The following is a 26,815-nucleotide window of genomic DNA, read 5'->3' on the forward strand; positions in this document are numbered from 1 at the left end:
CCTCATGTAGTTCTGGTCTACCTCAATCAGAGAGAAATGTGGAGAGACTGGGGAAGGCCTGGAGAAGAGCAACAGAAAGGACTGGGCAATGGAGCCCTCGAGGAACTAGGGATACTTAGGCTGGAGAAGGGAGGACCAGGGACTGGGTAATTAGAGTTATTTGAGGAAAAACACTAAAGGTCTTCTCCATTTCTACAGAAGACACTGTGGCCTAGTGAAAAAGAACATGGGTCTGAATATCAGGAGTTGAAATCCCAGCTCAGAGACTGGCCTGCTGTGTGATCTTGGGCAAATCACTTCACCTCTCTGGGCCTTAGTTTCCCCATCTGCAAAATGGGGGTTAGGTGACACCTGCTCTCCTTGCTTCCTCAGAGCCCTGGTGTGGAACTGGAATTGTGTCTGGTCTCATTACGCTGAAGGTACCCCAGCACTTAACACACTGTTTTGGCAGCTAGTAAGCTCTTAATAAACACCATCATAATTCTTATTAATACAGGACAAAAGGAAATGGGCTTAAGCTTCAGCAAGAGAATAAAGACTATTAAACAGTGGCGAAGTCCGCCAAGTACTATGCTCTCTGTTTCTTGAACTCTCTAAAAATAACTAGACCTTCACTCCCCCCGGCCCCTAATCTGTTATGGGTACTACAGACCCTAGCTTGGAATCAGGGGACTGAACTAGGTCCACTCCGGCTCTAGGATTTAGGATTCTCTGCCAGTCCCTCTCCTTGACCAACACCTCCCCTCCTTTCATAATAATCCTGTATCTAGTCCAGGGCTTAGTATAGCACTTGGCATATAATAAGCACTTATTGTTCTTTCCCTCCTACTCCCCATCTTGTTCAGTGGCCCGGTAGCCTCGCCCTTCAGCCTAAGGCTCCAAGGTCAGGACCTCCGGTCCGGCCTCCTATCGCTGCGGAGAGGCTTGGCCGGAGAGGCTTGGCGGGAGAGGCCGCTGCCAGGCCCGACAGGTGGGAGCAGAGCTGGGGGTACTGGGAAGGACCAGTGATGGGAGAGGCTCTCTCGGCACTCTGTCCCCCTTCCCCTTTGGGGGGTCTCCGCCCCGTGGCCGGCTCAGCCGTATGTCCCCACAAGCCCCCCAGCGCTTCTCCCCGAGACTCACTGCCGGTGGAGGAGGAGGAGCGGCGCTGGCTGCAGGCGGGGCCGGTCCCGTCGGCGGGCAGGGCGGGGATCGGGGTCGGGGTCGGGGCCGGGGCTGGGGGCGGGGGAGGGGGCGGGGGCGGGGCGCACGGGGCCTCGGGCAGCGGCGGCGGCGGCGGCGGCGGCGGCGGCGGCAGCTCCCGTTCCCTCGACGGCAGCTCCCGCTCCCTCGACGGCAGCTCCCGCTCCCTCGACGGCTTGCCCTCCGCCACGCTGCCGTTGTGCCCGGGGTTTCCGGAGAGCAGGGCCGCCTGCAGGGAAGGGGGAGCCAGGTGAGGGGGCGACCGGGGACGCCCCTCCCTCCCCTCCAGAACCCCCCACAGGTCTCCCACCCGTGGGTCCATGTACACAGAAGTTGTCGTCGGGGGCTGGTCAGGGGAGGAGGAGGGAAGCACAGTCCCCCGTCCGGGGGATAAAAATAATGATGGTATTTGTTAAGCGCTTACTATGTGCCACGCACTGTACTAAGCGCTGGGGTGGATCCAAGCTAATCGTGTTGGAGACAGTCCCTGTCCCACGTGGGGCTCGCAGTCTCCATCCCCATTTTACAGACGAGGGAACGGAGGCACGGAGAAGCGAAATGACTTCCCCAAGGTCACGCGGCGGACGAGTGGCGGAGCCGGGATTAGAACCCAAACGGGAAGCTCCCACGCGGGGAAGGACCGAGCTCGCCTGCTGGCGGGGTCCGGGGCGTGGGTCCAAGGTCACGCAGCAGACGAGTGGCGGAGGCGGGATTAGAACCCACGACGGGAAGCTCCCACGCGGGGACGGGCCGAGCTCGCCTGCTGGCGGGGCCCGGGGCGAGGGTCGACCCCGGGTCCTTTATCCCCGGGCGGGTGGGGCGCTCACCTCCTCGCTGTGCGCCATCCCTAGGCGGGCTACCAGCGGCTCCCCGGGAGCGAGGCCCAGCTGGCGGTAATAGTCCCCGGTGCTGGGCTGTTTCCCAAAGGTGCGAGATTTCCGCCCCGAGTCCACCCTGCGCAGCCCGTCCTGGCCGGCGTCGCGGGAGCTCAGCTGCGAGGGAGGAGCGCGGGGCGTGGGCGGGGGGGGAAGGGGGTCGGGCCTGGGGAGGTGGGCAGGGGGCAACTTCCCCCCTCCGACCCCCACCTCTCCCCTCCGCCCCCGCCACCCGGCCCGGACTCTGGCCCGGTCCACCGGAGGAACCGCGCTGACCACCGCTTTCTGGGCCCGACAGAGAGCTGGCCTTTTAAATCGTTAAATACTCTCCCAATGATTTAAAAGGGGTAATGCTCCTCTTTCATTCATTCTTTCAATCGTCTGTATTGGACGCTTACTGTGTGCGGAGCACTGTATGAAGCGCTTGGAAAGCACAATACAGCAATTAAGAGAGGCAATCCCTGCCTACGACGGGCTGACAGTCTAGTCCTCTTAAAGTCCGCTTAGTTCTTTAACAGTCCTCTTAAATGATTAACTTAATTCAGGGGGGAAATCGATGAATGGTATTTGTTGAGCGCTTACTATGTGCGGAGCACTGTACCGAGCGCCTGAGAGAGTTCCTTACAACACAGTTAGCGGACGCTTTCCCTGGCCGAGAGGCGCTTACTCTATAGAGTAAACTTTGACCCCGGAGAGCCGGACCCGGTCAGCTGCCTCGAAGCCCCCTCGACGACGCTGGAAGCCCGACGGCCCTAGGAAGGGTGAGTGGAGCCGAGCCAGCCCAGGGCCGGGGATTGCTGTGGGCAGAGCGGGGACGGCCTCCCCATCTGGTTCGGGGGTCCTTCCTCGCCCCCCTCCCCCCATCGACCTCCGGCCCGGTTCTTCCCCGTTGCCCTTTCGCCCCGGGCCGCAGTTGGTCCTACCTGCGCGTCTGGCCGGCTACGCCCCGCTCTGCCGCTGCCCGCCTCTGCCCACCTCTGCCCGCCGGCCGCTCGTCCGCCCGCCCGCCCGGGACCTGACACCTGCGCCACCCGATCTGGCCTCTCGGGTTACAGCCCACGGCCCCAAGCCTATCGGTCGGCGGCCCTGACATCACTCGGACGGCCAATCGCCGCCTCTGCGGCCTCCCCGTCCGTCCCCGTATCCTCCCCCCTCCTGGGCATCGAGCGCTGCCAGGGGCCTGCCGTCCGGGGGCCCTCGCCCGCCTCCCGAAGCCCTGGCACCACGCCACATGCTAGCCCCACCCCGAGGCGTGTGAGCCTTTTCGCCGCACCGCTCAGCGACCCTCAACTCCCCCCGCCCCCTCCCCCTCCCTAGCCCGATCCTCTCTCCTCATCCCACCCCGAGGCCCTGGGAAAGGCTTCAATCGTATTTACTGAGCCCTTACTGTGTGCAAAGTACTGTACTAAGCGCTTGGGAGAGTACAATACAACAGTAAGGAGACACATTCCCTGCCGTGTGCGTGTGTGTGTGTGTGTTTGTGTGGTGAGGGGGGTGGAGGGGGCAGTTCTACACCTACTGGGCTTTGGGCTCCCCGATCGGGTGGTCCAGGACGTCTGGGACCACCCTGTGCAATCGCTCCAACACGCTGTCCTCGACAGCTTCCGCGGGCCCGTAGAGGGGAAGAAACGCCACCAACCCCCTTCCTCCTCCCCCCACCCCGCGGCCCCCCGCATCTCGAAATTCGCCTAGGTAAGTGACACCGACCCCTGCCTCCGCCTCGGGTTTCCTGGGGGGTGGGGCCGGCTCAGATGACGAGGCCGGGATCCGGGCCTGTGCCCTTGTTGTGGCTTCCCCTATTTCCCCCATCCCTAATTCACCTTAATATCTGTTCCCCAACTTGGAGACTGTATAAGCTCCTTGTGGGTAGGGATCGTGTCTAACAACTCTGTTGTAGTGTACTTTACTAAGCTCTTAGTACAGTGTCCAGCACCCTATTAGGGCTCAATAAATACCATTGAATGATTCCATTGGGTGGCCCCGGCTGCCGCTCCGGGATGGCCCGGGATCAACACCTTGGGGGTCTCTTTTCCCCCAGTTCCCAGCTGCTTGCATTGCCTTCATTTCCTTGCCTGGCCCTGGATCCCTCTTCTCTTAACGCCGGCCCCGGTGAGCGGCTCATGTTGCAGGAAATCCGACACTCGTGGATTTCCTTTCTGTCCCGGGACATGGGCCACGGCCTCCTCCATCCCATACGGCTGGACCTACTTCCCCAACATACTTTCCCCATCCATATGGGAGCGGGCAGGGCGGACCAGCTCTTCCTCTTCCCCTCTGCATTCCCACTGTCCCCCCTCCCCCATTCCGCTCCCCCGTGCCCAGCCCCTTCCCCCTGCCCCATGTGCTTCGGCGCGGTGCCCTGTCTGCCCACCGGCTGCCCTGGTCAGGCCCGGCCCAGCCCGAGGACAATGGACCAAATGAGGCGCAGCAGGCAGGACTCCCAGCCCAGCCCGCGGGCTGCCGGGGCCCGGAAGCCCACAAAGGCCCATTGTTGTGTGTCTCCCTGGAGCACCAGTTCCCAGGCACGCACAGAGGGTGGGGGGCAGGGCAGACCCACAGCCCGGGCACGCAGGCAGCCCCCAGACATACAGGAGAAAGATCCCAGCCCCCAGATATACAAGGGACAGTCCCCAGTCCCCAGACATTCAGGGGACAGTCCCCAGCCCCTAGATATACAGGGGACAGTTCCCAGCTCCCAGATATACAAGGGAAAGTCCCCAACTCCCAGATATACAAGAGATAGTTCCAGCCTCCAGACATACAGGGGACAGTCCCCAGCTCCCAGACATACAGGGAATAGTCTCTGGCTCCTAGCCATTCAGGGGGCAATCCCTAGGCCCCAGACATACAGAGGACAGTCCCCAGCTCCCAGACATACAAGTGATAGCCCCCAGCCATACAGGGTACAGACCCCAGTCCTTAGCCACTCAGGGGACAGTCCCCAGACCTCAGCCATTCAGGGGAGAGGCCCCAGCATATAGGTGACAGTCCCCAGCTCCCAGACATACAAGGCACAGTCCCTAGCCCCCAGACAAACAGGGGACAGCTCTACAGCCCCACAGACACAAAAGGGACAAGCCTATAGCCCCAGAGATATATAGGGGACAGCTCTCGGCCTCACAACCTTACAAGGGACAGACACACAGCCTCATAGCCATACAGGGGACAATTCCACAGTCCCCAACCTCCAGTCCCTTAATACAGTGCTCTGCACACAGTAAGCACTCAATAAATACGATTGAATGAATGCAGGGTAGAGCCCCCAGCCTACATACATAGAGAGGATAGCTCCATAGCCCCACAGACATACAGGGTAAAGTTCAACAGTCCCATAGACATACAGGGGACAGTCCCCACAACACAGCCATACAGGATAAATACTGCTGACATACAGAAATAGTTCTACAGTCCCATAGATATACAGGGTCAACTCCACAGCCCACAGACATATAGGAGAGAGATCACAGACATACAGGGAACAGTCTTACAGCCCCACAAGCATTCAGGGGACAGTCCACAGCCCCACAGAGATATAGGGAACAAACATACAGCCCCATAGTCACACTGGGGACAGGCACAAAATCCTACAGACATTTAGAGGAGTGGCACAGAGCCCCAAAGACATTAAAAGGAGCAGTGCACAGCCTCACAGACATGTGGGGGACACTCCACAGTCTCACAGCAGTACGGACATTCAGGTGATAGGCACTCAGCCCCATAAACATTCAGAGGAGCATCATACAGCCCCGCAGACATTTAGAGGTGCAGCATCCAGCTCCGCAGAGGTACAGACATTCAGGGGACAGGCACACAGCTCCACAGACATTCAGAGGAGCCGTGGGGCTGTGTGATGCTCCTCTGAATGTCTGTGGAGCAACACACAGCTCCACAGATGTACAGAGGTCAGGCACACGGCCCCACAGACATGCAGGGTACAGTCCACAGTCCCATAGATGTACAAGGCACAATCTCCTCCGGTCCATACTTCACTCTGCTGCCTGGATCATTTTTCTACAAAAACATTCAGTCCATGTTTCCCCACTCCTCAAGAAACTCCAATAGTTGCCCATCCACCCCTTCATCAAACAAAAACTCCTGATCATTGGCTTTAAAGCACTCAATCACCTTGCCCCCTCCTACAACCCAGGCTGCACACTTTGCTCCTCTAATGCTAACCTTCTCATTGAACCTCAATCTCATCTATTTCACTGCTGACCCTTCGTCCAAGTCCTTCCTCTGGCCTGGAATGACTTCTCTCCTCAAATGCGACAGAAAATTACTTTCCCTGCCTTCAAAGCCCTATTGAAGACACATCTCCTCCAAGAGACCTTCCCTGACTAATTCTCCCTTTCTTTTTCTCCCACTTCTTTCTGCATCACCCTTCCATGCTCCCTTTATTTATGCCCCCTCCCAGACACACAGCACTTATGTATATATCTGTAATTTATTTATTTATATTAATGTGTGTCTCCGCTTCTAGATTGTAAATTCGTTGTGGGCAGGGAAAGTGTCTGTTTACTGCTATATTGTACTCTCCTAAGCACTTAGTACAGTGCTCTGCACATAGCACTCAATAAATACAACTGAATGAATGAATGAATAAAAATATACAGGGGACAAGGCACACAGTCCCATGGACAAACAAGGCACAGCCCCACAGACACACAGGAAACAGTCACACAGATCCACAGGTACATAGTGGACTGTGCACAGGGCCCAACAGAGGCACACAGACATTTAGGGGCATATACACAGGCACAGATGGTAGACCAAACCAACTGTCACCTATGCTTAGCTAAGGGGCAGTCACTTATCAGCTGATAGATCCAATCACACAGACATAGAGATGTATAAGAACCAGATTTTCAGTCATCTAGATACAAGCTGACAGACAGACATATGGGAGGAAGCACACAGACATTCACATAGATGTGGGTATACCTATTGATGCATATGCATTCAAAAACCTTTCTCTATATGTACCACTCTCCTCACGCCCCTCAGTCAGAGTTCAGTCTGCCTCCCTGCCCCCCTGCCACCAGCCTCCAGCAGCTGGGAGTCTCTCCTCTGGGAGAACCCAGGGAATTACACTTGGATTTGTACTCTTTATACACCCTTCCCTCAGCTCCACAGCACTTATGTACATATTCATAATGTATTTATTTATATGAATGTCTGTCTCTGTCTAGACTGTAAGCTCATTGTGGGCAGGGAACAGTCTTACCAAGACTGCTATATTGTACTCCCTCAAGCACTTAATACAGTGCTCTGTACACAAGTAAGTGCTTAAGTACATATGATTGATTGATTAACCCAGGGAGCAGGAGTGGGAGGACTGGTTGGATCAGGAGGGGAGAAGCCCCCTGGGTGGGGAGTCATTTCTCCCAGAGCCCCGGGGCAAGATGAGGAGAGTCAGTGACTTGTTGGGGGGATTGATGGGGGCAATGAAAACTCCAGTGGGGCCACACCCAAGAGCCCAAATGTCACGGGAGTACGGTTCATATGCATATTTTTTTAGCTCTTAACTCCATGAGGTGAGGATGGCATCTCTTAGATTGCTCAGAAACAAGGGGGATGATTAATGGTACTACCACCTCTTCTGCTGCCTACTTTCATGAGTTTAGAGGTTAGAGATGCAGCAGGTCTGGGAGTCAGAGGACCTGGGTTCTAATCCTGGCTCTGCCACTTTTCTGCTGGGTGACCTTTTCTGTGCCTCAGTTCTCCCATTTGCAAAAATGGGGATTCAGTGCCTGTTCTCCCTCTTATTTAGACAACGAACCCCACAAGAGACCTGATTATCTTGTGTGTACCCCAGCACACAGTACAGTGCTTAACATAGTAAGTGCTTAATTTGTACCACAGTTATTATTATTGTTTTTAGAGTTTGGGGAAGAATGACCAGCTCTGCTAATTTGGCAAACCCTCTATTTCTTTTTCAGCTGAAGTGATGGATTGCTCTGACCATCGCCCTCTTTCGCCCGGTCCTCTGGCAGCCAACCACACACATCGTGATATGACTGGCAGGGGTAACAGTGCTGCCTGGGGCCAAGAAACAGTATCTTCCTGGCACCCTGAAGCTGGCACCCTATTCCAGAGCCAGAGTGGAGTGAGCACCTGTGTTGGAATGGGGCCACGTTTTACTGGTTGACAAAATTCTGTGGCTATTTAGCAATTAAAAATAGAACACACAGCATAAAGACAACAACGTCCCCCAAATAACAATGAAACATGAAACTACAAAATCCTCTTCTTTATAGTCCTGTTCAGAGATTTCTCTCCTCACTCTTCCCGCAGCTAAATATCAGCCCTGCCTTTCTCCCCTCAAGGTTTCACGAGGGTGTGGGGCCCCGCTAGGGCATAGGGTTGATCCCCAAATCTTTTCTGCACCCTAAGGATCTGCACACCTTTCAGGTTCTGCTTTCACAATCAACGAACACCTAAGGGCAGACCCTCCTGCGGAAGCCCAAGGAATGGACCAGATCCCCACAATGAAGCACATGGATCAGGCCCTCAGGCACACCAGAATATGAGGGATGGATCTGTCACACAGACCCACAGACACACAAGACACAAATCAAGCTGATCGGTACACAAATCTTCAAGGAACAGATCAGATCAAAAGACCCATGGATGAGGGACTGACTGGTCAAGCTTTCAGAGACACTTTGACCTTCCAGTTTCAGGCCCACTCCCATGCAGATATTCAGGCATGCAGAGACCTACCCATATATATTAATGGTAGGCCCACGCATAAACCAGTGCTGGGTGCACACACGCTCACACACACACACACACACACACACACACATTTTACAGCGTTGCACACCTGTAGTAGTCCTTTGAATTTCAAAGATGAGGCCACTCAGGTAAATTTCACCTATGGGTGAGGTGTGGCTGCAAAGGTCAATGCAGGAATGATGTTCCCAACCACACCGTGCACACAAACAGACCCTCCTTTGTTGTGCTGTTGTTTGCAGCACCTGGTACTATTTCTCCTTTTGCTTTTGTCTCGCTATCCCCTTGAAGCTTCTGTCTAAGAGGAGCCGCGCCAGTTCTGGAGTTCTGGATTGTAGTGCACCAGGGTGGTCTGTCAGGGTTGTCTGACAGCTCTCAGCTTCCTTAAAATGATTCCTCCGTATGCCTGGCTTTTGCAGCCCCATTTCATTCTGCTCAGGAATCCCACCGCCATCCATTCTTTTCAGCCACGCCATCCAGTGAAGCTGGGTTGAGGCGAGCCTTGTTTCAAGGTTCAGAGGCTTCTCTTCATTCCAGGACTTTGGCTAACAGAGCCTGCCACTTGCCTGTCCTCTTGAATGTGTGCCTTTAGTACCCAGTCATGTAGATATAGAAACTCTTAAATAATTGTCTCTAGGGTTTTCAGTGATGTGCCTAGCCTGTTGAGTTGGAAGTTTTCTGGAAGATCGGAAGCATGGTCTAACTACTGCATTAAGGAGGAAGGATCATGGCCTCATGGCCTAGTGGGAAAAAAAAAAGCCCAGGCCCAGGAGTCAGCGGACCCGTGTTCTAATCCTGGCTCTGCTCCTTGCCTGCTGTGTGATCTTGGGCAAGTCAATTACTTTCTCTGTGCCTCAGTTTCCTCAGCTGTAAAATGAAGATTCAGTATGTAGACCATGACCCCCATGTAGGACAGGGCCTGTGTCCAACCTGATTAAATTGCATTTACCCCAGTGCTTATAACAGCGTTTTACTCATAGCAAGCACTTAACAGATATCATTTTAAAAGGTCCCCTGTCCATCCTCTAGGATGGATTAGTGGACTAAATTGAACAAATCTGTTTTTTTTCCTAATGGTATTTATTAAGCACTTACTATGTACCAGGCACTGTTCTAAATGCTGGGTTAGATACAAGATAATTGGGTTGGATACAGTCCATGTTCCACATAAGATTTACAGTCATAATCCACATTTTACAGATGAGGAAACTGAGGCACAGAGAAGTGAAGTGACTTGCCTGTGGTGACAAAGCAGGCAACTGGAAGAGTAGGAATTAGAGCCCACTACCTTCTGATTTCCAGGCCTGTGCTCTAGCCATGCTCTAGCCATATGCTAGAGCACAGATGCTGGCCAAATGCTATCATCATCATCATATGCTGATTCCTTCACTGGTAATGGGGACCTAACTAAGCACGCCCTGTTCAGTCACAGCTTGCCTTGCCGACATGGAGTAATCCGAGCCCTGTGGTGAGCTTCCCAGAGCCTCTAACTCTACTAACCAATTTCCAGAGCCTAGATCTCCTGTTAGTGTCAGAGCCTTTTGTAAGGTCTTTGAAGGCTCTAGGGAGACTGCTCCCTGCACATCTCCTGTATCTGACGTGATACAAAGGTCATTACCAATTCTGTTACATTTTTACATTATTCATATTAATGTCTGTCTCCCTCTCTAGACTATAACCTCAGTGCTGGACAACTCCGTTGTATTGTACTTTTCCCAAGCACCCAGTACAGTGCTCTATACTAAATCAAATCATTATTTGATTGGGCCACTGATTTATTTCTCTCTGAAGTTACTGTCACCTCATCTTTATGCAGCCCTAGTGGACTTTTCATTAGCAAAGAATTTAAGGCACAACCAGATTTGGGCAGATTGAGGTTGCCTTTGCAAAAAATCAATTCCTAATGATTTGGTCCAACCCCATTTTATTTCCCTTAGTTAATCCACCTACATTGGCTCTTAATGGTATTGGATTAAGACCACGGAGGCAGCACGGCACGTGGAAAGAGCACAGGCCTGGGAGTTGGAGGGCCTGGACTCTAATCATGGATCTGCCACTGTCTGCTGTATGACCTTGGGCAAGTCACTTAACTTTTCTGTGCCTCAGTTTTCTCATCTGCAAAATGGGGATTCAATTCCTGTCTTCCCTCCTATTTACACATGAACGCCATGTGGGCCCTGATTATCTTATGTCTGCCCCAGTGCTTAGTACAGTGCCTGTATCTACCCCAACACTTAGAAAGGTGCTCTGCACATAGTAAGCGCTTAACAAATACCAACATTATTATTATTACAGTGATGGGCATCTAGTAAGTACTTAACAAATACCTCTAGGGATTATGGGCAGGGAATGTGTCTGCTTATTCTGCTGCACTATATTCTCCCAAGCACTTAGTATAGTATTCTGCACAGAGTAAGCACTCATTGAATATCATTGATTGAATGACTGTGTCCTCCTTCCGTGCCCTGCTGGGGTCTGAAGCTGCACTGTGGTGCCAGGAGGTGGTGAGACTTTTTGGAGATCAGTCCAACCGGGATCTCAGTGCCCTCAGTGGAGTGGAATGAGGTGCCTCGAGCAATACCACAGTCTGATCTTTCACTTTTCTTCTCAGAGAAGGCATCTTGCGGATCTGGTGGCATGGCTTCAGGGTATTCCCTTCATACTTGTAGATATAAACAGAAGCCGTGTGGTCTGGTGGATAGAGTGCAGCCCTGGGAGTCAGAAGGACCTGGGTTCTAATCCCAGCTCCGCCACTTGTCTGCTGTGTGACTTTGGGCAAGAAGCAGCATGGCTCAAAGGAAAGAGCAGGGGGTTAGGAATCAGAGCTTGTGGGTTCTAATCCCAACTCCATCACTTGTCAGCTGTGTGATTTGGGGCAAGTCACTTCACTTCTCTGTGCCTCAGTTACCTCATCTGTAAAATGGGGATTAAGACTGTGAGCCTCACGTAGTACGACCTGATTTCCTTATATATGCCCGAGCACTTAGAACAGTGCTTGGCACACAGTAAGTGCTTAACAAATACTATAATCATTATTATTATCATTTTTATTATCTAAGCCTCAGTTATCTCATCTGAGATAACCATGCCCATGTCCGACTTTATTAGCTTGTATCTACCCCAGCACTTAGTACAATGCCTGGAACATAGAAAGTGCTTCATAAATACCATAAAAACACGTTGAGTCAGTTTTTTTTAATAATTAACAATAGTTGTGGTACTTGTTAAGTACTTGTTAAGTACTTGCCAAGCAGTGCACTGAGTACCAGGGTATTCAGGTTGGACACAATCCCTGTTCCAACCAAGGGTCTCATTCTAAGTTTGAGGGAGAGTAGATATTGGGTCCCCATTTTATAAATGAGGGAACTGCAGCACAGAGAAGTGAAGTGACTTACCCAGGGTCACCCAGGAGGCAAGTTAGAAGCAGCATGGTCTAATGGATAAAACACGGGGCTTGGAGCCAGAGAACCTAGGTTCTAATCCCGGCTCCACCACTTGCCTGCTGTATGACCTTGGGTAAGTCACTTCATTCTTCTGTGCCTCAGTTACCTGTTTTGTGGACTAAATTGTCACAGTTACCTCATCTGCTAAGTGGAGAGTTAATTAATCAATCAATCAGTCAATGGCAATGTGCTTACTATGTGCAGAACACTGTACTAAGTGTACTAAGTGCTTGGGATAGTATAACACAGCAGAATTAGCAGACACATTCCCTGCCCATAATGAACTTTCAGTCTGTTCTCCCTCTTACCTAGACTGTAAGCCCCTTAAGGGTCGGGGACTGTATTCAGCCTGATTAATTTAGAACAGTTAATCTAAGAGTTAGAACAGCGCTTAGAACGTATTTGATGCGTAATAAGCACTTAACAAATACCATAAAAAGAGGAGCAGAGCCAGAATTAGAACCCAATCCCATTCTCTGATTCCCAGCCCAGTCTTTCCACCAAGCCCTCCTGCTTCTCATTTTGTCATTACTCCAGGCTGTTTGGGGATAGTACCATGTCGTCACATGTTGGTGGATGGTCTATGCTGTGTGGGGCTTTGTCTTCAATAGTTGCAGGTAAATTCTGGAGAATATTGAAGTGTTGTGGCCATCTCCTAAGAACTGCCTTCTTATCTGATGAGGCTGGAGCCATTTGTCTTTTCAGAGATGCTGTGATAGTATGTGGAGCTCTTCTTTAGTCTTTAGTGAAGGCTTCTTGGTAGTGTTGGTGTTCTGTGAAGCTGTTCTGGATCTTTTAGCTTTTGGCATCCCTCCCCCGTCCCTTTGGTTCCTCAGTGTGATTTGTTTCTCATGACAGAGACTTCTAGAAACTTCTCTTTGGTCTGGATCATGAGGGGCCGCAAAGTGTCATCGATGCAGTACCTGTTTTTGCTGCAAGCTGGTTTAACTCTGTGTCATGTTCATTGATGAGTGCACCTAGCTAAGTCCCATGTCTTGTTGGCTGCCCGGTAGCCAATATTTTGGTGAAATGGCTGTTGGCGGTTTGAGGTAGAGAGTAGGGTTGAGGGTTGAGGGCTGCAGGAATCCTGCTGTAAAGTTGCTTGCAGGGGTATTTCTTCCCCAAGAGCCTAACATTTAGCCTTCTTCAGGGTTTGGGGAGGATGTGTGCACGTGGGAGTGTGCGCGCACGCGTACAAACACACACACACACACACACACACGTCCCCCACCCCACCAGGTGGGGAACGGAACAGAAATGAACAGGTGCTCTTATAATACCCATTCCTTCTTGGGTACACACACACCTTTTAAGAACCTCTATGCTCTGTCCACATCCACCTGGATCACAACCTGTGGTGGTCACCAAGACTTCCACCCCTCTGCACTGCCAGAACCCAGGGCCTGAGCGAGCTTTCCAACCGAGTGGGGAGACCAGATCAGTCATCCTTGGGGTGGAGGGGGAGGCCGCTCTCTGGGAGGTACCCGACCCTGGGAGAGAAGGACCAGGCCTCTCCGCTGACATTACCTCCCTCTTCAGGACTTGGCTCTCGACGTGACGCAGACTGTTCTTCGCCTGCACGTAGATGTCCGCCGTGGGCTGTCCGTTGGGGGGCCGGGGAGCTGGGTAACCGGGAGGGGGAGGGGGCAGTTCGGCATTGGGGGGTGGAGGAGGTGGGGGGGGGAAGCTGGGCGGGGGAGGGGGTGCAGCTAGGCTCCCCTTCTTGGTCTCATGCGGGTTGATCTCTGGGTTGAGCATGTCCATGTAGTTCTGCATGTCGGTGCTGGTGGGGTTCTGGAGCCCTGTCAGATAAGAGGGAGACCGTGGAGCAGCTCAGGGCCTTGGGAGGCACCACCAGGCCAGGCCAATGGGAGGGGCTGAGGAGGGTGGGACCCCAGTGTGTGGGTCTGGGTGACCCAAGCGGTGCCCCTGCCCCTCTCAGTGCCCCAGTTTCCCAAGTAGTCCAGGGCCCGGGGGCACAGCGCCAAGGATGGGCACGACAGGGGAGCCCCAGGTGAAACCAGGAGCATAGTTCAAGCCTGCACCTTCCAGAGGCAGAGGAATGGCCTGCTATCCTGGGGCCTGGACCGTTTCCTGAGGACAAGGACTGACCCCGTGGCTGCTGCTGCTGAGACCGGCCCTGGGATCGCTGTGCCATCCTGCTGGGAGGGGACAGGTGAGAGTGTGGGGCAGGGTTGACCACCCTCTAGTGTCATGGCAGAGAAGGTGCTGCAATTCTGCACCAACTGGAACTTTTATGATAATAATGTTGGTATTTGTTAAGCGCTTACTATGTGCAGAGCACTGTTCTAAGTGCTGGGGTAGACACAAGGAAATCAGGTTGTCCCACGTGGGGCTCACAGTCTTAATCCCCATTTTACAGATGAGGTAACTGAGGCACAGAGAAGTGAAGTGACTTACCCACAGTCACACAGCTGACAAGTGGCGGAGCCGGGATTCGAACCCATGACCTCTGACTCCAAAACCCGTGCTCTTTCCACTGAGCCACGCTGCTTCCAATGTAGACATGTGTGCTTATGGATGGAGACTGCGGTGCAGCACCACAGCGTGTGTGGAGACTGCGCTGAACCATCAGGGGTGAATGATAATGATGATGATGATGTTGGTATTTGTTAAGCACTTACTATGTGCCAAGCACTGTTCTTAGTGTAGGAGTAGATACAAGGTAATCAGGTTGTCCCACGTGGGGCTCACAGTCTTCACCCCCATTTTACAGATGAGGGAACTGAGGCACAGAGAAGTTAAGTGACTTGCCCAGTGTCACGCAGCTGACAAGCGGCGGAGCCGGGATTAGAACCCATGACCATGACCATGAATGGAGACGGCAGTGCAGCACCAGGGCATGGATGGAGACAACAGTGTGACACTACAGCGTGGATGGAGACCATGGTGTGGTACCACAGTATGGATGGAGATTGCAATGCAGCAGCACATAATGGATGGAGACTATGGTGCAGTACCACAGCATAGGTGGAGACTGCAGTGCAGCACCACAGGGTGTATGGAGACTTGTGGTGTGATCCCACCGAATGGGTGGAGACTGGTACAGCACCATAGCGTGGGTGGAGACTGCAGTGTGGCACTGCAGCGTGGATGGTGACTGCAATGCAGCACCACAGCGTGGATGGAGACTGGTGAAAAGCAGCTATTTGGGGTACAGGGAGGGCTCCTGGGGAGGTCCCACCCCACCACATCAGGGCCCCAGGTCACTCACTTGGGGCCCGGCCCCTGGGCTGGCTGCCCCGCTTCTCCCCGGTGCTGGACTGGCTGGAAGGGCAGGAGTCGTAGTTGGAGAGGGTGCTGGTGGGTGAGCCGGGGCGGAAGGGCAGGGGCTGGGCTGACATGGTGGTGTTGGGCGAGGACATGCCCGAGTCGGGCTGCTTGGCCTCCAGCTCGGCGGCTGGGTCTGGCGACAGGACGCGGTGCTCCACGCTCTGGGAAGGACACGGAGGACCAAAGCGGGGGTGACCTCAGGGGGCTGGCCTGCCAGGCACACCCCTCCCTGCCCTCAGGGCCCTTGCCACCTAAGGTGGGTGGCTTTGCTCCTGAATGCAGCTGCTCAGCTCAGGGGGATGATTCCAGAGCCCATCTGGGGGCTAGGGGCTCAGGGCAGGACCCAGGGACCTGGAAAGTTCCCCATGCTCAGCGCTGGGCAGGAGCTCCCCAAGGTCAGTGGAGGAGAGGGGATGGTCTCTCTGACAACACCCTCTCTTCCAAGAGCTCCCCTGAAGCTTCTGATTCCCTCTTCCCCCTCGGTCCGAGATTTGTGCCCTGGGCCCTCCCCGAGTTTTCTGGAGAAGCCACTCTGAGCCCCTGGCCCCAGCCTCCCACCCCGGGCAGCCAAGCAAGCTGGAACCACCACCTAGGCTGGGTCAAGGCAGGGGATGTGGTTAACCTCCGGTTCTCTGAGCGGCGGCAGCAAGTTTCAGGCCTCAGCCTGCCAGAAGAAAGCCAGTCTGGTTCCCCATTAATGCTTCTCTATACACTGCTGGGTCCCGGGACCTGGACCAGCCCACCCGGGTCCGTCCTCACCCCCAGGCCCTGGTCTGCTCCTGGAGACATCAAAAGGCCTGGCCCAAGGGTGGGAACGGGTAGAGGTTTCTCCCAGCTCCAGGTCTCTTCCCGTCTACTCTGTCTCCCTGTGGCGAGGAGGGTTTGAGCCCAAGGATCCCCAACACTCTACAAAAGGTTCTTTCTGGTCTGGGCAGCAGAGGCAGAGGGCGGTGGGATGTGGACTCCAGAGAAGATAGCTCATACCCCAGCTGGTGGGGAACCAGGGAAATGGGGAGAGGAGAGACTCCTTTCCATACCCCTCGGCCCGACCTTGCTTTGTCCCTGTGGCTGCTAGAGTGTGCCTGGAGTGTGCCCAGGGTGTGCCCAGAGCCCCAGAGAGTCGGGCCAGCTCAGGGCCAGGCCTGGCTCCCGGGCACTCTCAGCCTCCTTGCCACCTCCAGGCCCAAGGAAATCTCTGTCTGGGCCCCAGACCAGAGCCTGTCCCTCCCCGTGACAACCCCTGGGGACTCCTGCCGCTGCCTGGCACAGGCACCGCGGGCAGAGGGGAGCCGCTTACGTTGCCCATGCTGCTCTCCTGGCCGCCGGCCTGGCGGGGCTCTGCTCCCAGGCTCTCCCGGCACTGCCGCCGTCTTCTCTGGCTTCGTGTTCCCACAAACCCGCCCCCCAGTCCCGCCCCTTCAGCTTCTCTCCCTCGCTCCCCCCCACACCTTCAGGGCCCAGAAAACTGTCACAGGTCCCCGGGGAGAGCCCACTGCCCGCCCCGTGCCTGGCGCCAGGTAACGCCCCAGCTGCGGTGCGCTCATTGGCCCGGGTAATTAGGGACTCGGCGTGATTATTTTCCTTTCTAGGGCAGGAGTCCTCCGTGGCCTTCAATCTGTCACAGCTGCAGCCGGGGCCCTGGCCTTGCCAGCAGACACCCACAGAACTGCACCTGGAAGCAGTGAGAGGGGAGCATGCAGGTCTACCCAACTCCCACCCTGCCCACCTCAGCTCCTGGCCAAGGCCCTTCACAGCCATAAATTGGCACCTGGACCATCTGGGCCCTTAGCCAACCGCTGCAGAAAGGATGGTGACAAGGTGTCTGGGCAGAGCTTGTTTCACCAAGGGCTACTCTGTCCTCAGCACCCCCAGGATGGTGGCCCAGCTCATTGCTCGAGCTGTGGGTCCCAGCTGGGGCCTCAAGTCCACGCCCTTCGGCCAGTGCTAGGCCGGGTCGACCCTGTCAACCCCGACGGTGCTCTCCACTGTCAGGCTGGAAGCAGGCAGGTAGGGTAGCCCCACTGGGTGTCAGTCAAATGGGTTCCCTGGGACCAGGGCTGTGTGGACAGTATTTGGACGCCAGAGGCAATGTAGCAGCAGCGGCCCCGACGGCATCAGGGAAGGGAGGGGCACCTAGTTGGAGGAGCTGGAGGGCCTTGCCCCCGGGTGCCGCTGCCGCTGACCTGGCCTTACCATGTTGGCGACGGAGCGCAGGTATCGGGTGCAGTGGCCGTGCCCGTTGAGGTCGGAGAGGTCAGCGGCTGTGTAGCCATCCCGGTCCCGGATGTCCAGCTGCACGCCGTTCACCACCAGCACCTGGCAGCACTGGGGCGATGGGGCGGAGGGTTTGGGGGTGCAGGGGGCGGACGGACCGCCCCAAGGGGCCGCAAAGCTCAGGGCCTTGGGGGCTGGGAGTGGGGCAGGGGAATTCTGACCCACTCCCGCTCTTTCCAGAAGGAGCTTGCCCAAGTGGGCAGGAGGGGGTCCACCTACTAGGGATCCCCTCCCCCAACCCTGGGCCCAGGGCCAGGATCCCTCACAGTTGCTGGGCGAGGCCCCCCTCCTAGACCTATGGATCCTGAGCCTCTCCGGGAGCAGGACCCAGGCCCAGGGCCAGGCCAGGAAGACCTACTTCCTTTCCTATGCCCAGAGGGAGCCTGATCATGGGGAGGAGGTTAAACCTGCAGCCCCCTACTTCTCTTTCCCCTCCCCTTCCTTGACCCTCTCCCCTCCTGTAGCGATCCCTGGGGGTTCCAGAGAAATAGTGTGCCTAGTGGGTTCTAAACCTGGCTCTGCCACTTGTCTGCTGTGACCTTGGGCAAGTCACTTCACTTCTCTGTGACTTAGTTACCTCATTTGGAAAATGGTTCAGACTGTGAGCCCTATGTGGGACAGAGACTGTGTCCAACCTGATCAACTTGTATCTACCCCAGCTCTTCAGTGCCTGGTACATAGTAAGCACTTAACAAATCCCACAGTTATTTTATTATTATTATTATGATTACTATTTTCATTATTATTATTCCTCCCAGAGGAGTCGAGGAAAGAACGTCTGAAGAAAAGAAGTCAGGATGCCCCTCTCCCCTCCCATCTTCGCCCCCACCTCTCCCAAGCTGTTAGGAAGCTGTGTTTTGGGACCATGTTGGCTGAAGGGGAGTTAGGGAAGATGGGGGTTGGACCTAGACCAGGTAAACTGATGCCCTGTGAAGTACCACTAATAAAGGCCATCACATCAGTCAGGATGCTTCCCCCCAGATCCCCTCCAACTTTCCCCACCCACTCCACCCCGACTTCTGACCTCCAGCTCTCCATTCTCAGCTGCATCGTGCAGGGGGGTCCCGCCCCACAGGTCGGTGGTGATCTCACCGCCGTGCAGAAGCAGCCAGCTCAGCACCTTGGCATGGCCCCGGCTGGCAGCGAAGTGCATGGCCGTCGCCCCATCGTCATCCTGCTCCGAGAGACTGACGTCCGTGCAGCTCACCTGGAGGGGGCAGAGAGAGATAGACAGGTAGGCAGGCAGGCTCCGCTCCCCCTGCCCTTCCTGCCCTCCTCTTTCTGCCTCCCTCAGCCCAGGCGGGCAGGGCTCACCAGCCAGACGATGATGGTGTTGTGACCCATCTGGGCAGCAGCATGAAGCGGGGTCATGCCATCGTTGGAGCGCACGTGAGGGTCTGCCCCGCACTCCTGCACCAGGTACTGTGTCACCTCCAGGTGGCCCTCCTGGCAGGCAAGGTAGAGGGGTGTGGCACCATTCTTGGTCTGGGCACTCACTCCACTGGGGATGCAATGGAACAGCTCTTAGTGAGGGGAACAGTCCTCCCACTCGTCACTCCTGCCCCTCCCCCCGCACCTTGCCCCGCTCATGAGCTAGTGAATACAGCACAGGCCTGGAAGTCAGAAAGACCTGAGTTGTAACCCCAGCTCTGACACTTGTCTTCTGGGTGACCTTGAGCAAGTCACTTCACTTCTCTGTGCCTCAGTTACCTCATCTGTAAAATGGAGATTAAGACTGAGAGTCCCATGTGAAACAGGGAATGTGTCCAACCCAATTTGCTTGTCTTTATCCCAGGGCTTAGTTCAGTGCCTGGCACATAATAAGAGATTAACAAATATCACAGCTATTATTATTATTGTTATCATCCTTCCTTAGGGTCAGACTACCCAGACGACATTCAGCAGAAAGCTGCTCTTTCTTGCACTTTTCCACAAGGGGAGCAGCAGCATTTTTCTTTTTTAATGGTATTTGTTAAGCACTTACTATGTGCCAGGCACTTTACTAAGCACTGGAGTAGATATAAGCTAATCAGTCCGTGTCTCACATGGAACTCACAGTCTTAATCCTCGTTTTACATATGAAGGATCTGAGGCTCAGAGAAGTTAAGTGACTTGCCCAAGATCACGCAGCAGGTAAGTGGTGGTGCCAGGATTTAGAACCCAGGTCCTTCTGACTCCCAGGCCCATGCTCAATCCATTAGGCCATACTGCATCTCTGTTCTTATCTAATCCCACCCGCAGGGGGTCATTCGTGACTCAGTGGAAAGAGCACGGGCTTTGGAGTCAGGGCTCATGAGTTCGAATCCCAGCTCTGCCACTTGTCGGCTGTGTGACTGTGGGCACGTCACTTAACTTCTCTGTGCCTCAGTTCCCTCATCTGTAAAATGGGGATTAAGACTGTGCGCTCCACGTGGGACAACCTGATTCCCCTATGTCTACCCCAGCGCTTAGAACAGTGCTCGGCACATAGTAAGCGCTTAACAAATACCAACATTATTATTATTATTATTATTATCATAAATGGTACTTATTGAGCTGTTATTGTGTGCAGAGCACTGTACTAAGCAGGGTACTAAGGTACCACAGGATGTCACCAACACCCTGAAGTCTTGCTTCTGGGAGCTCTGCCCAGTGGTCAGGCATTCCAGGAATTCACCCAGCCAGTTGCAGGTAGTTGACTGCCACTGCCCCACCCCTCCTGTTGTCTCCAAGTTCCTTTCCTCCGAGCAACCCCTTCTCAGACAGCAGGACCGTCTTAAAGGGGCGCTAAAGGGGACACTCCAGCCAGACCCCACTCTTCAACAGAGCCCCAGGGGTTCCCTGCTCCCTCTCTGTTTGGCCTCTGTTGTTCTCCCCCATCCCCTCCTCCCTTCTCCAAGATGCATTCCACCCCTCCACCATGGGGCCAGGATGTTAAGCAGCCTGCTCGCCTTAATCCTGTTTGCTCAACTATTCTGGGCCCTGCAATTTAGCAATCTCAAAAAATAAGCAGATTAGCTGTCAGGCTGACCCAGAGTCATGGAGCTCCCTCCAGGTGGGGTCCGAGGGAGCAGCACGGAAAGACAAGAGCAATCTATGGACCTGGAAATCCAAAGCCCCTCCCCTGGGGATCGATGCCAATCCCAGAATAATAATATTCGTATTTGTTAAGCGTTTACTATGTGCAGAGCACTGTTCTAAGCGCTGGGGGAGATACAGGGTCATCAGGTCGTCCCACGTGAGGCTCACAGTCTTAATCTCCATTTTACAGATGAGGTAACTGAGGCACAGAGAAGTTAAGTGACTTGCCCACAAGTGGCAGAGCCGGGAGTCGAACCCATGACCTCTGACTCCGAAGCCCAGGCTCTTTCCACTGAGCCACGCTGCTTCCCTAACCAGAACCCCCTGGACTCAAGAACCAGCCACAGTGTTAATGTTCCCAGGCTGTAAACTCATTGTGGGCATGGAGTGTTTGTTATATTTTAATAATAATAATAATAACTGTCATATTTGTAAAGCACCTACTCTGTGTCAGGCACTGTACTAAGGGCTGGGGTGGACACAAGCAAATTGAGTTGGACATAGTCCCTGACGCGCATGGGCTTCACAGGCTTTACAGATGAGGTAACTGAGGCCCAAAGAAGTAAAGTGACCTGCCCAAGGCCACATAGCACAAAGGTGACAGAGCGGGGATTAGAACCCTTGACCTCTGACTCCCAGGTTCAGGCTCTATCCTCTACACAATCCGGCTTCCAAGCGCCTAGTACAGTGATCTGCAGATAATAAGCGCTCAATAAATGCGATTGACTGATGGACTGACTGACTAACTGCAAAGATAAGAAAAAAGGCTGTGCCTCCTCTCCCCACCCGCCTCCAGGCCTGGGCCTGCACCTGCGCCTGGACCTCTTGGGTCATGGCTAGGCAGTTACCCCTGAGCACCGCTAGATGGAGATGTAGTCCACTCCTCGACACTGGGCTCCAGTTCTACATTCATTCATTCAATCATATTTATTGAGCGCTTACTGTGTGCAAAACACTGTACTAAGCGCTTGGGAGAGTGCAATCTAGCAACAAATAGTTACATTCCTGCCCACAACGAGCTCACAGTCTAGAGGAGGAGACAGACGTTAATATAAATAGACAGATAAAGAAATAAATTACAGATACATACATACGTGCTGTGGGGATGGAGGGAGGATGAACGAAGGAGCAAGTAAGAGAGGCTCAAAAGGGAGTTGGAGGAGAGGAACACTTGGTCAGGGAAGCCTTCTTGGAGGAGATGAGCCTTCAATAAGGTTTTGAAGTGGGGAGAGCAATTAACTGTCGGATATGAGGAGGTAGGGAGGGCGTTCCAGACCAGAGGTAGGATGTGGGCGAGAGGTCGGTTGTGAGATAGATGAGAGGGAGGTACAGTGAGAAGGTTAGTAGTAGAGGAGCGAGGTGTGGGGGCTGGATTGTAGTAGGAGAGTAGGGAGGTGAAGTAGGAGGGGGCAAGGTGATTAAGTGCTTTAAAGCCGATAGTGAGGAGTTTTGTTTGATATGGAGGTGGACGGGCAACGAGTGGAGTTTCTTGAGGAGTGTGGAAACTTGGTCTGAACGTTTTTGAAGGAAAATGATTTGGGCAGCAGAATGGAGTATGGGTTGGAGTGAGGAGAGACAGGAAGCAAGGACGTCAACCAAGAGGCTGATACAATAATCGAGGCGGGATAGGATAAGTGCTTGCATTAATGTGGTAGTAGTTTGGACAAAGAGAAAGGGGTGAATTTTGGGGATATTGTGAAGGAGTGGCTGGCTGACTCCTAAAGGTTGGCAGCGGACCTGGAAGGGTCTGGAATGATGCCGATCTGACAGACAGACATGCTGGCAATGTGGATGCAGGATCATCTTGGTGGTCGAAGCAGAATTCTAATACCCACTCTTCCACTTGCCTACTGTGTGAACTTGGACATGTCATTTAACTTTTCTGTGCCTCAGTTATCTCATCTGTAAAATGGAGATTAAGACTGTGGGACCCATGAGTGACTGTATCCAACCTAATTACCCCAGTGTTTAGTAAGGAATAGTAAGAGCTTAACAGATATCATTAAAAACAAACAAACAAACAAACAAAACAGTGGCTTGGCTGGTGCTTGAAGTTAGGTTTGCCAGGGAGCAGATTCAAGCACTAAAGGGGCCTTTTTTTTTTTTAAACCAGAAAGTGGTCTTTGGAGAAAGTAAATCTCTCTCAAGCAGATCCAGCCAATGACCATACCTAGTTACAGGCACAGGCCCAAAACCCTTCTGGGCACACATACACTTATACTCATTCATTCATTCATTCATTCATTCATTCATTCATTCAATCATATTTATTGAGCTCTTACTGTATGCAGAGCACTGTACTAATATCTTGGAAAGTACAATTTAGCAAATAAAGAGAGACAATCCCTCCCCAATAGGGGCTCACAGAGTCAATTGGCGGTGTTTACTGAGTGCTTCTAGTGGGCAGAGCAATGTACTAAGGGTTTGGGGGAGTACAGCATAACAGCGTTGGCAGACATGTTCCCTGCCCACAGTTACTGACAGGCAGTCCCACAAACAGACATGGCTCAGGCACACACCCTCAGGACACACATTCACAGACTCACAACTACTCGCTGTCAGACATTCACCCACACAGTCAATCAATCAATGGTAATAATAATAATGTTGGTATTTGTTAAGCGCTTACTATGTGCAGGGGTAGATATAGGGTAATCAGGTTGTCCCACGTGAGGCTCACAGTTAATCCCCATTTTACAGATGAGGTAACTGGAGGCACAGAGAAGTTAAGTGACTTGCCCACAGTCACACAGCTGACAAGTGGCAGAGCCGGGAGTCGAACCCATAACCTCTGACTCCGAAGCCCAGGCTCTTTCCACTGAGCCACGCTGCAGCTTACTCTGTGCACAGTTGCTTACTAAGGCTTGGGAAATTACAGTACAAGAAGTTTGTAAACAAGTGAATAATAATAATGTTGGTATTTGTTAAGTGCTTACTATGTGCTGAGCACTGTCCTAAGCGCTGGGGTAGAAACAGGGTAATCAGGTTGTCCCATGTGAGGCTCACAGTCTTAATCCCTATTTTAACAGATGAGGTAACTGAGGCACAGAGAAGTTAAGTGACTTGCCCAAAGTCACACAACTGACAAATGGCAGCACCAAGATTAGAACCCATGACCTCTGACTCCCAAGACCCTGCTCTTTCCACTATGCCATGCTGCTTCTCTGTAACAAACACATCCCCCCAGGCAGGGGCACAATCAGTGGTACACAGGTTCACTGCCCTCTGACACATTGGCGTATGTGTACCTGGCCTACAAGGATGACTAGATTCATGAGCATATGGCCCCAAGCCCAGTGAACCACCCCTGACTGGGTCAGCACAGCCCAAAGGAAGAGTAAAATAGAGCATTGCGCCCAGCTGATATGCTCCATGTAGGCAACTGGACGGATTATTTTGGCTTCCGAGGGGATTTTCCGGCAGGAATGACCCGGTTTGGGCTGCCTCCTGGAGCACCTTCCCTGCCCCGGTCCCTGCAGACTTGGAAGTCAGGCTTATGCCCAGGGGGGTGAACATGTGCACACGCACGTGCCTGCTTGCCCACACCCACTGGGTCACACCTGTCTCCTTACATGCTGGCAATGCAAACCTGTTTAATATTTCATAAGAGTTCAGCCACCAACGCTTGGTTTTGTTATCAGTGCGGAACTGGGGCCTGAATTATTCACCCTGTAACCAGGAGTGGAACCAACAGGGCTGGCTTTCTGAGCCAAAACCTGGTCCCCCACTCCCATAAGTGGTTCCTCACCAGCCCAAAATTCAATCGCCAGAGGATTAGAGCATCCGAGGTGTGAGGGAAGCCTCCAGCTCCTGCTCCAGGGAATCTCCAGGTCCATTAATAAGGAAAGGCCTTCAAAACCTGAGCAGGAGATAGCAGCCTCTTTACCCTCTCCTACTGACTCTGTGGGTTCTTCTGGCATCCACGGGCATGGGCCGAGGGAACCTGGGTTCTAATCCTGGTTCCTCTACTTGACTGTTCTGTGACTTTGGGCAAGTCACTTAACTTCTCTGTCCCTCAGGTACCTCATCTGAAAGATCCTCGGGGTCAGGGATTGTGTTCTACCAACTCTGTTGTATTTTCCCAAGTACTTTAATTCTGTGCGCTGCACACAGTAAGTGCTCAATAAATACCACTGATTGTAAAATGGGGATTAAATACCTGCTCTCCTTCCTATTTAGACCGTGAATCAAGCCCACATGGCCAGCCTGAATAACCTGTACCTACTCCAGTGCGTAATTCAGTGCATAGCATGGAGTAAATGCTTAATAAATACTGTAAGCCCCATATGTGTCTGACGATTATTTTGTGTTTACCTCAATGTTTAGTACAGCACTTAGCACATGGTAGAAACAACATGTGGCCTAGTGGAAAGAGTAGGGGCCTGGAGTCAGAGGAACTGGGTTCTAATCCTGGCTCTGCTATGTGTCTGCTGTGCGATTTTGGGCAAGTCACTTAACTTCTCCGTATCTCAGTTTTCGCAACTGTACAATGGAGATTCATTACCTGTTCTTCTTGCTATTTAGACTGTGAACCCCATTCATTCATTCATTCATTCATTCATTCATTCATTCATTCATTCAATAGTATTTACTGAGAGCTTACTATGTGCAGAGCAGTGTGCTAAGCGCTTGGAATGTACTGTGTGCCACCTTTTTTTATGGTATTTGTTAAGCATTTACTATGTTCCAGGTACTGTTCTAAGTGGTGGGTTAGATTCAAAGTAATCAGGTTGGACACAGTCCACATCCCACATGGGGCTCACAGTCTTAATTCCTATTTTACAGATGAGGTAACTGAGGCACAGAGAAGTTAAGTGACTTGCCCAAAGTCACACAATTTACAAGTGGTGGAGCCAGGATTAGAATCCATATTCTTCTGACTCTCAGGCCCATGCTCTATTCACTAGGCCAAATTGCTTCTCACCTGATTAACTTGTGTCTCTCCCTGTACTTGGAGCAGTATTTGCCACACAGTAAGTACTTAACAAGTACTATTATTATTATTACTTAGCAAATGCCATCATCAAATACCATTATTAGTATTAGCATTATTATGCTATAGGCAGTGTGAAGGTTGCAGCTTCCATGTCTCCTTCCTGGATCTTGATTCCCCCCACATCCTTAGCCCACTGCTCCTGATGCGGAGATCCAGACTATCCTGGCACCTTTGTCCTGGGCTTCTCTTATCCTCTTCCTGCTGGGTTGAATGGGAGCTGACCCCCTGCTTGGACATCCACCAGCCTCTGCCACTCTCTGAGGTCTGTCTTTTATGGTATTTGTTCAGCACTTACTATGTGCCAGGCACTGTTCTAAGCACTGGGGTAGATACAAGGTAATTAGGTTGGACACAGTCCATGTCCCATCTGGAGCTCACAGTCTTAATCCCCATTTTACAGATGAGGTAACTGAGGCATAGAGAGGTTAAATAACTTGCCCAAGGTCACACAGCAGACAAGTGGCAGAGCTGGGGATAGAACCCCTATCCTTCTGACTCCCAGGCCCTATTCACTAAGCCACACTGCTTCTCAAGGATCTTCTCCTCCAGCCTGTGATGGTGCATAGGGCAAGGGAGAGAGGGACCAGAGGGCAGCCTGGGTTCTCCCCTACTGAAGCCAAGAATATTTCTGGGCTTCTGCTGGGCTCCATATGGGGGCACAGTGACAGCCTCAGACCCTGTGGCCATGGGACAGAGATGAGGGAAGGCAGGTTGAGAGACACTCCCCTCTCTTTCCTGGGCCACTGCCCTCCCCAGCACAGAACCAGCATCGGGGACCCAGCAGAAACCCTACCCAAACCCTCCTGCCCATCCCTCACTGCCTTGCTCATTCCTGAACTCCACCAGATACCAAACACCACCAGATGTTTCTGGCCCTACTCCAGTATGGCCCATACCCAAGTTCTCATTCTAGAAGAGGTTAATCTACCTGGGCATCTCCCTATCTTCAAAGCCCT

At 53.0% G+C, this 26,815-nt stretch overlaps 1 protein-coding gene and 1 long non-coding RNA gene across 2 annotated transcripts in view; one reads left to right on the plus strand and one right to left on the minus strand.

Annotated features, from left to right (window-relative positions):
* Positions 1-26,815, minus strand: part of ESPN (espin) — a 58,520-nt gene that overhangs the window by 12,002 nt on the left and 19,703 nt on the right. The window contains exons 3-10 of the mRNA XM_039912086.1: positions 19,118-19,304; positions 18,828-19,010; positions 17,723-17,854; positions 15,471-15,690; positions 13,763-14,037; positions 2,010-2,174; positions 1,356-1,411; positions 1,123-1,307 (exon numbers count right to left, since the gene is read on the minus strand). Of these exons, the coding sequence (XP_039768020.1) occupies positions 1,123-1,307; positions 1,356-1,411; positions 2,010-2,174; positions 13,763-14,037; positions 15,471-15,690; positions 17,723-17,854; positions 18,828-19,010; positions 19,118-19,304 (1,403 nt within the window). The remainder of the gene's footprint in view (positions 1-1,122; positions 1,308-1,355; positions 1,412-2,009; positions 2,175-13,762; positions 14,038-15,470; positions 15,691-17,722; positions 17,855-18,827; positions 19,011-19,117; positions 19,305-26,815) is intronic.
* LOC114812259 lies at positions 2,660-8,304 on the plus strand. Its single transcript, XR_003759922.2, has 2 exons — positions 2,660-2,818; positions 7,997-8,304. It is a non-coding gene; the product is annotated as an uncharacterized LOC114812259 (long non-coding RNA).

This window comes from Ornithorhynchus anatinus, chromosome 5, assembly GCF_004115215.2.
Source record: "Ornithorhynchus anatinus isolate Pmale09 chromosome 5, mOrnAna1.pri.v4, whole genome shotgun sequence".
Classification (NCBI taxonomy): Eukaryota; Metazoa; Chordata; class Mammalia; order Monotremata; family Ornithorhynchidae; genus Ornithorhynchus; species Ornithorhynchus anatinus.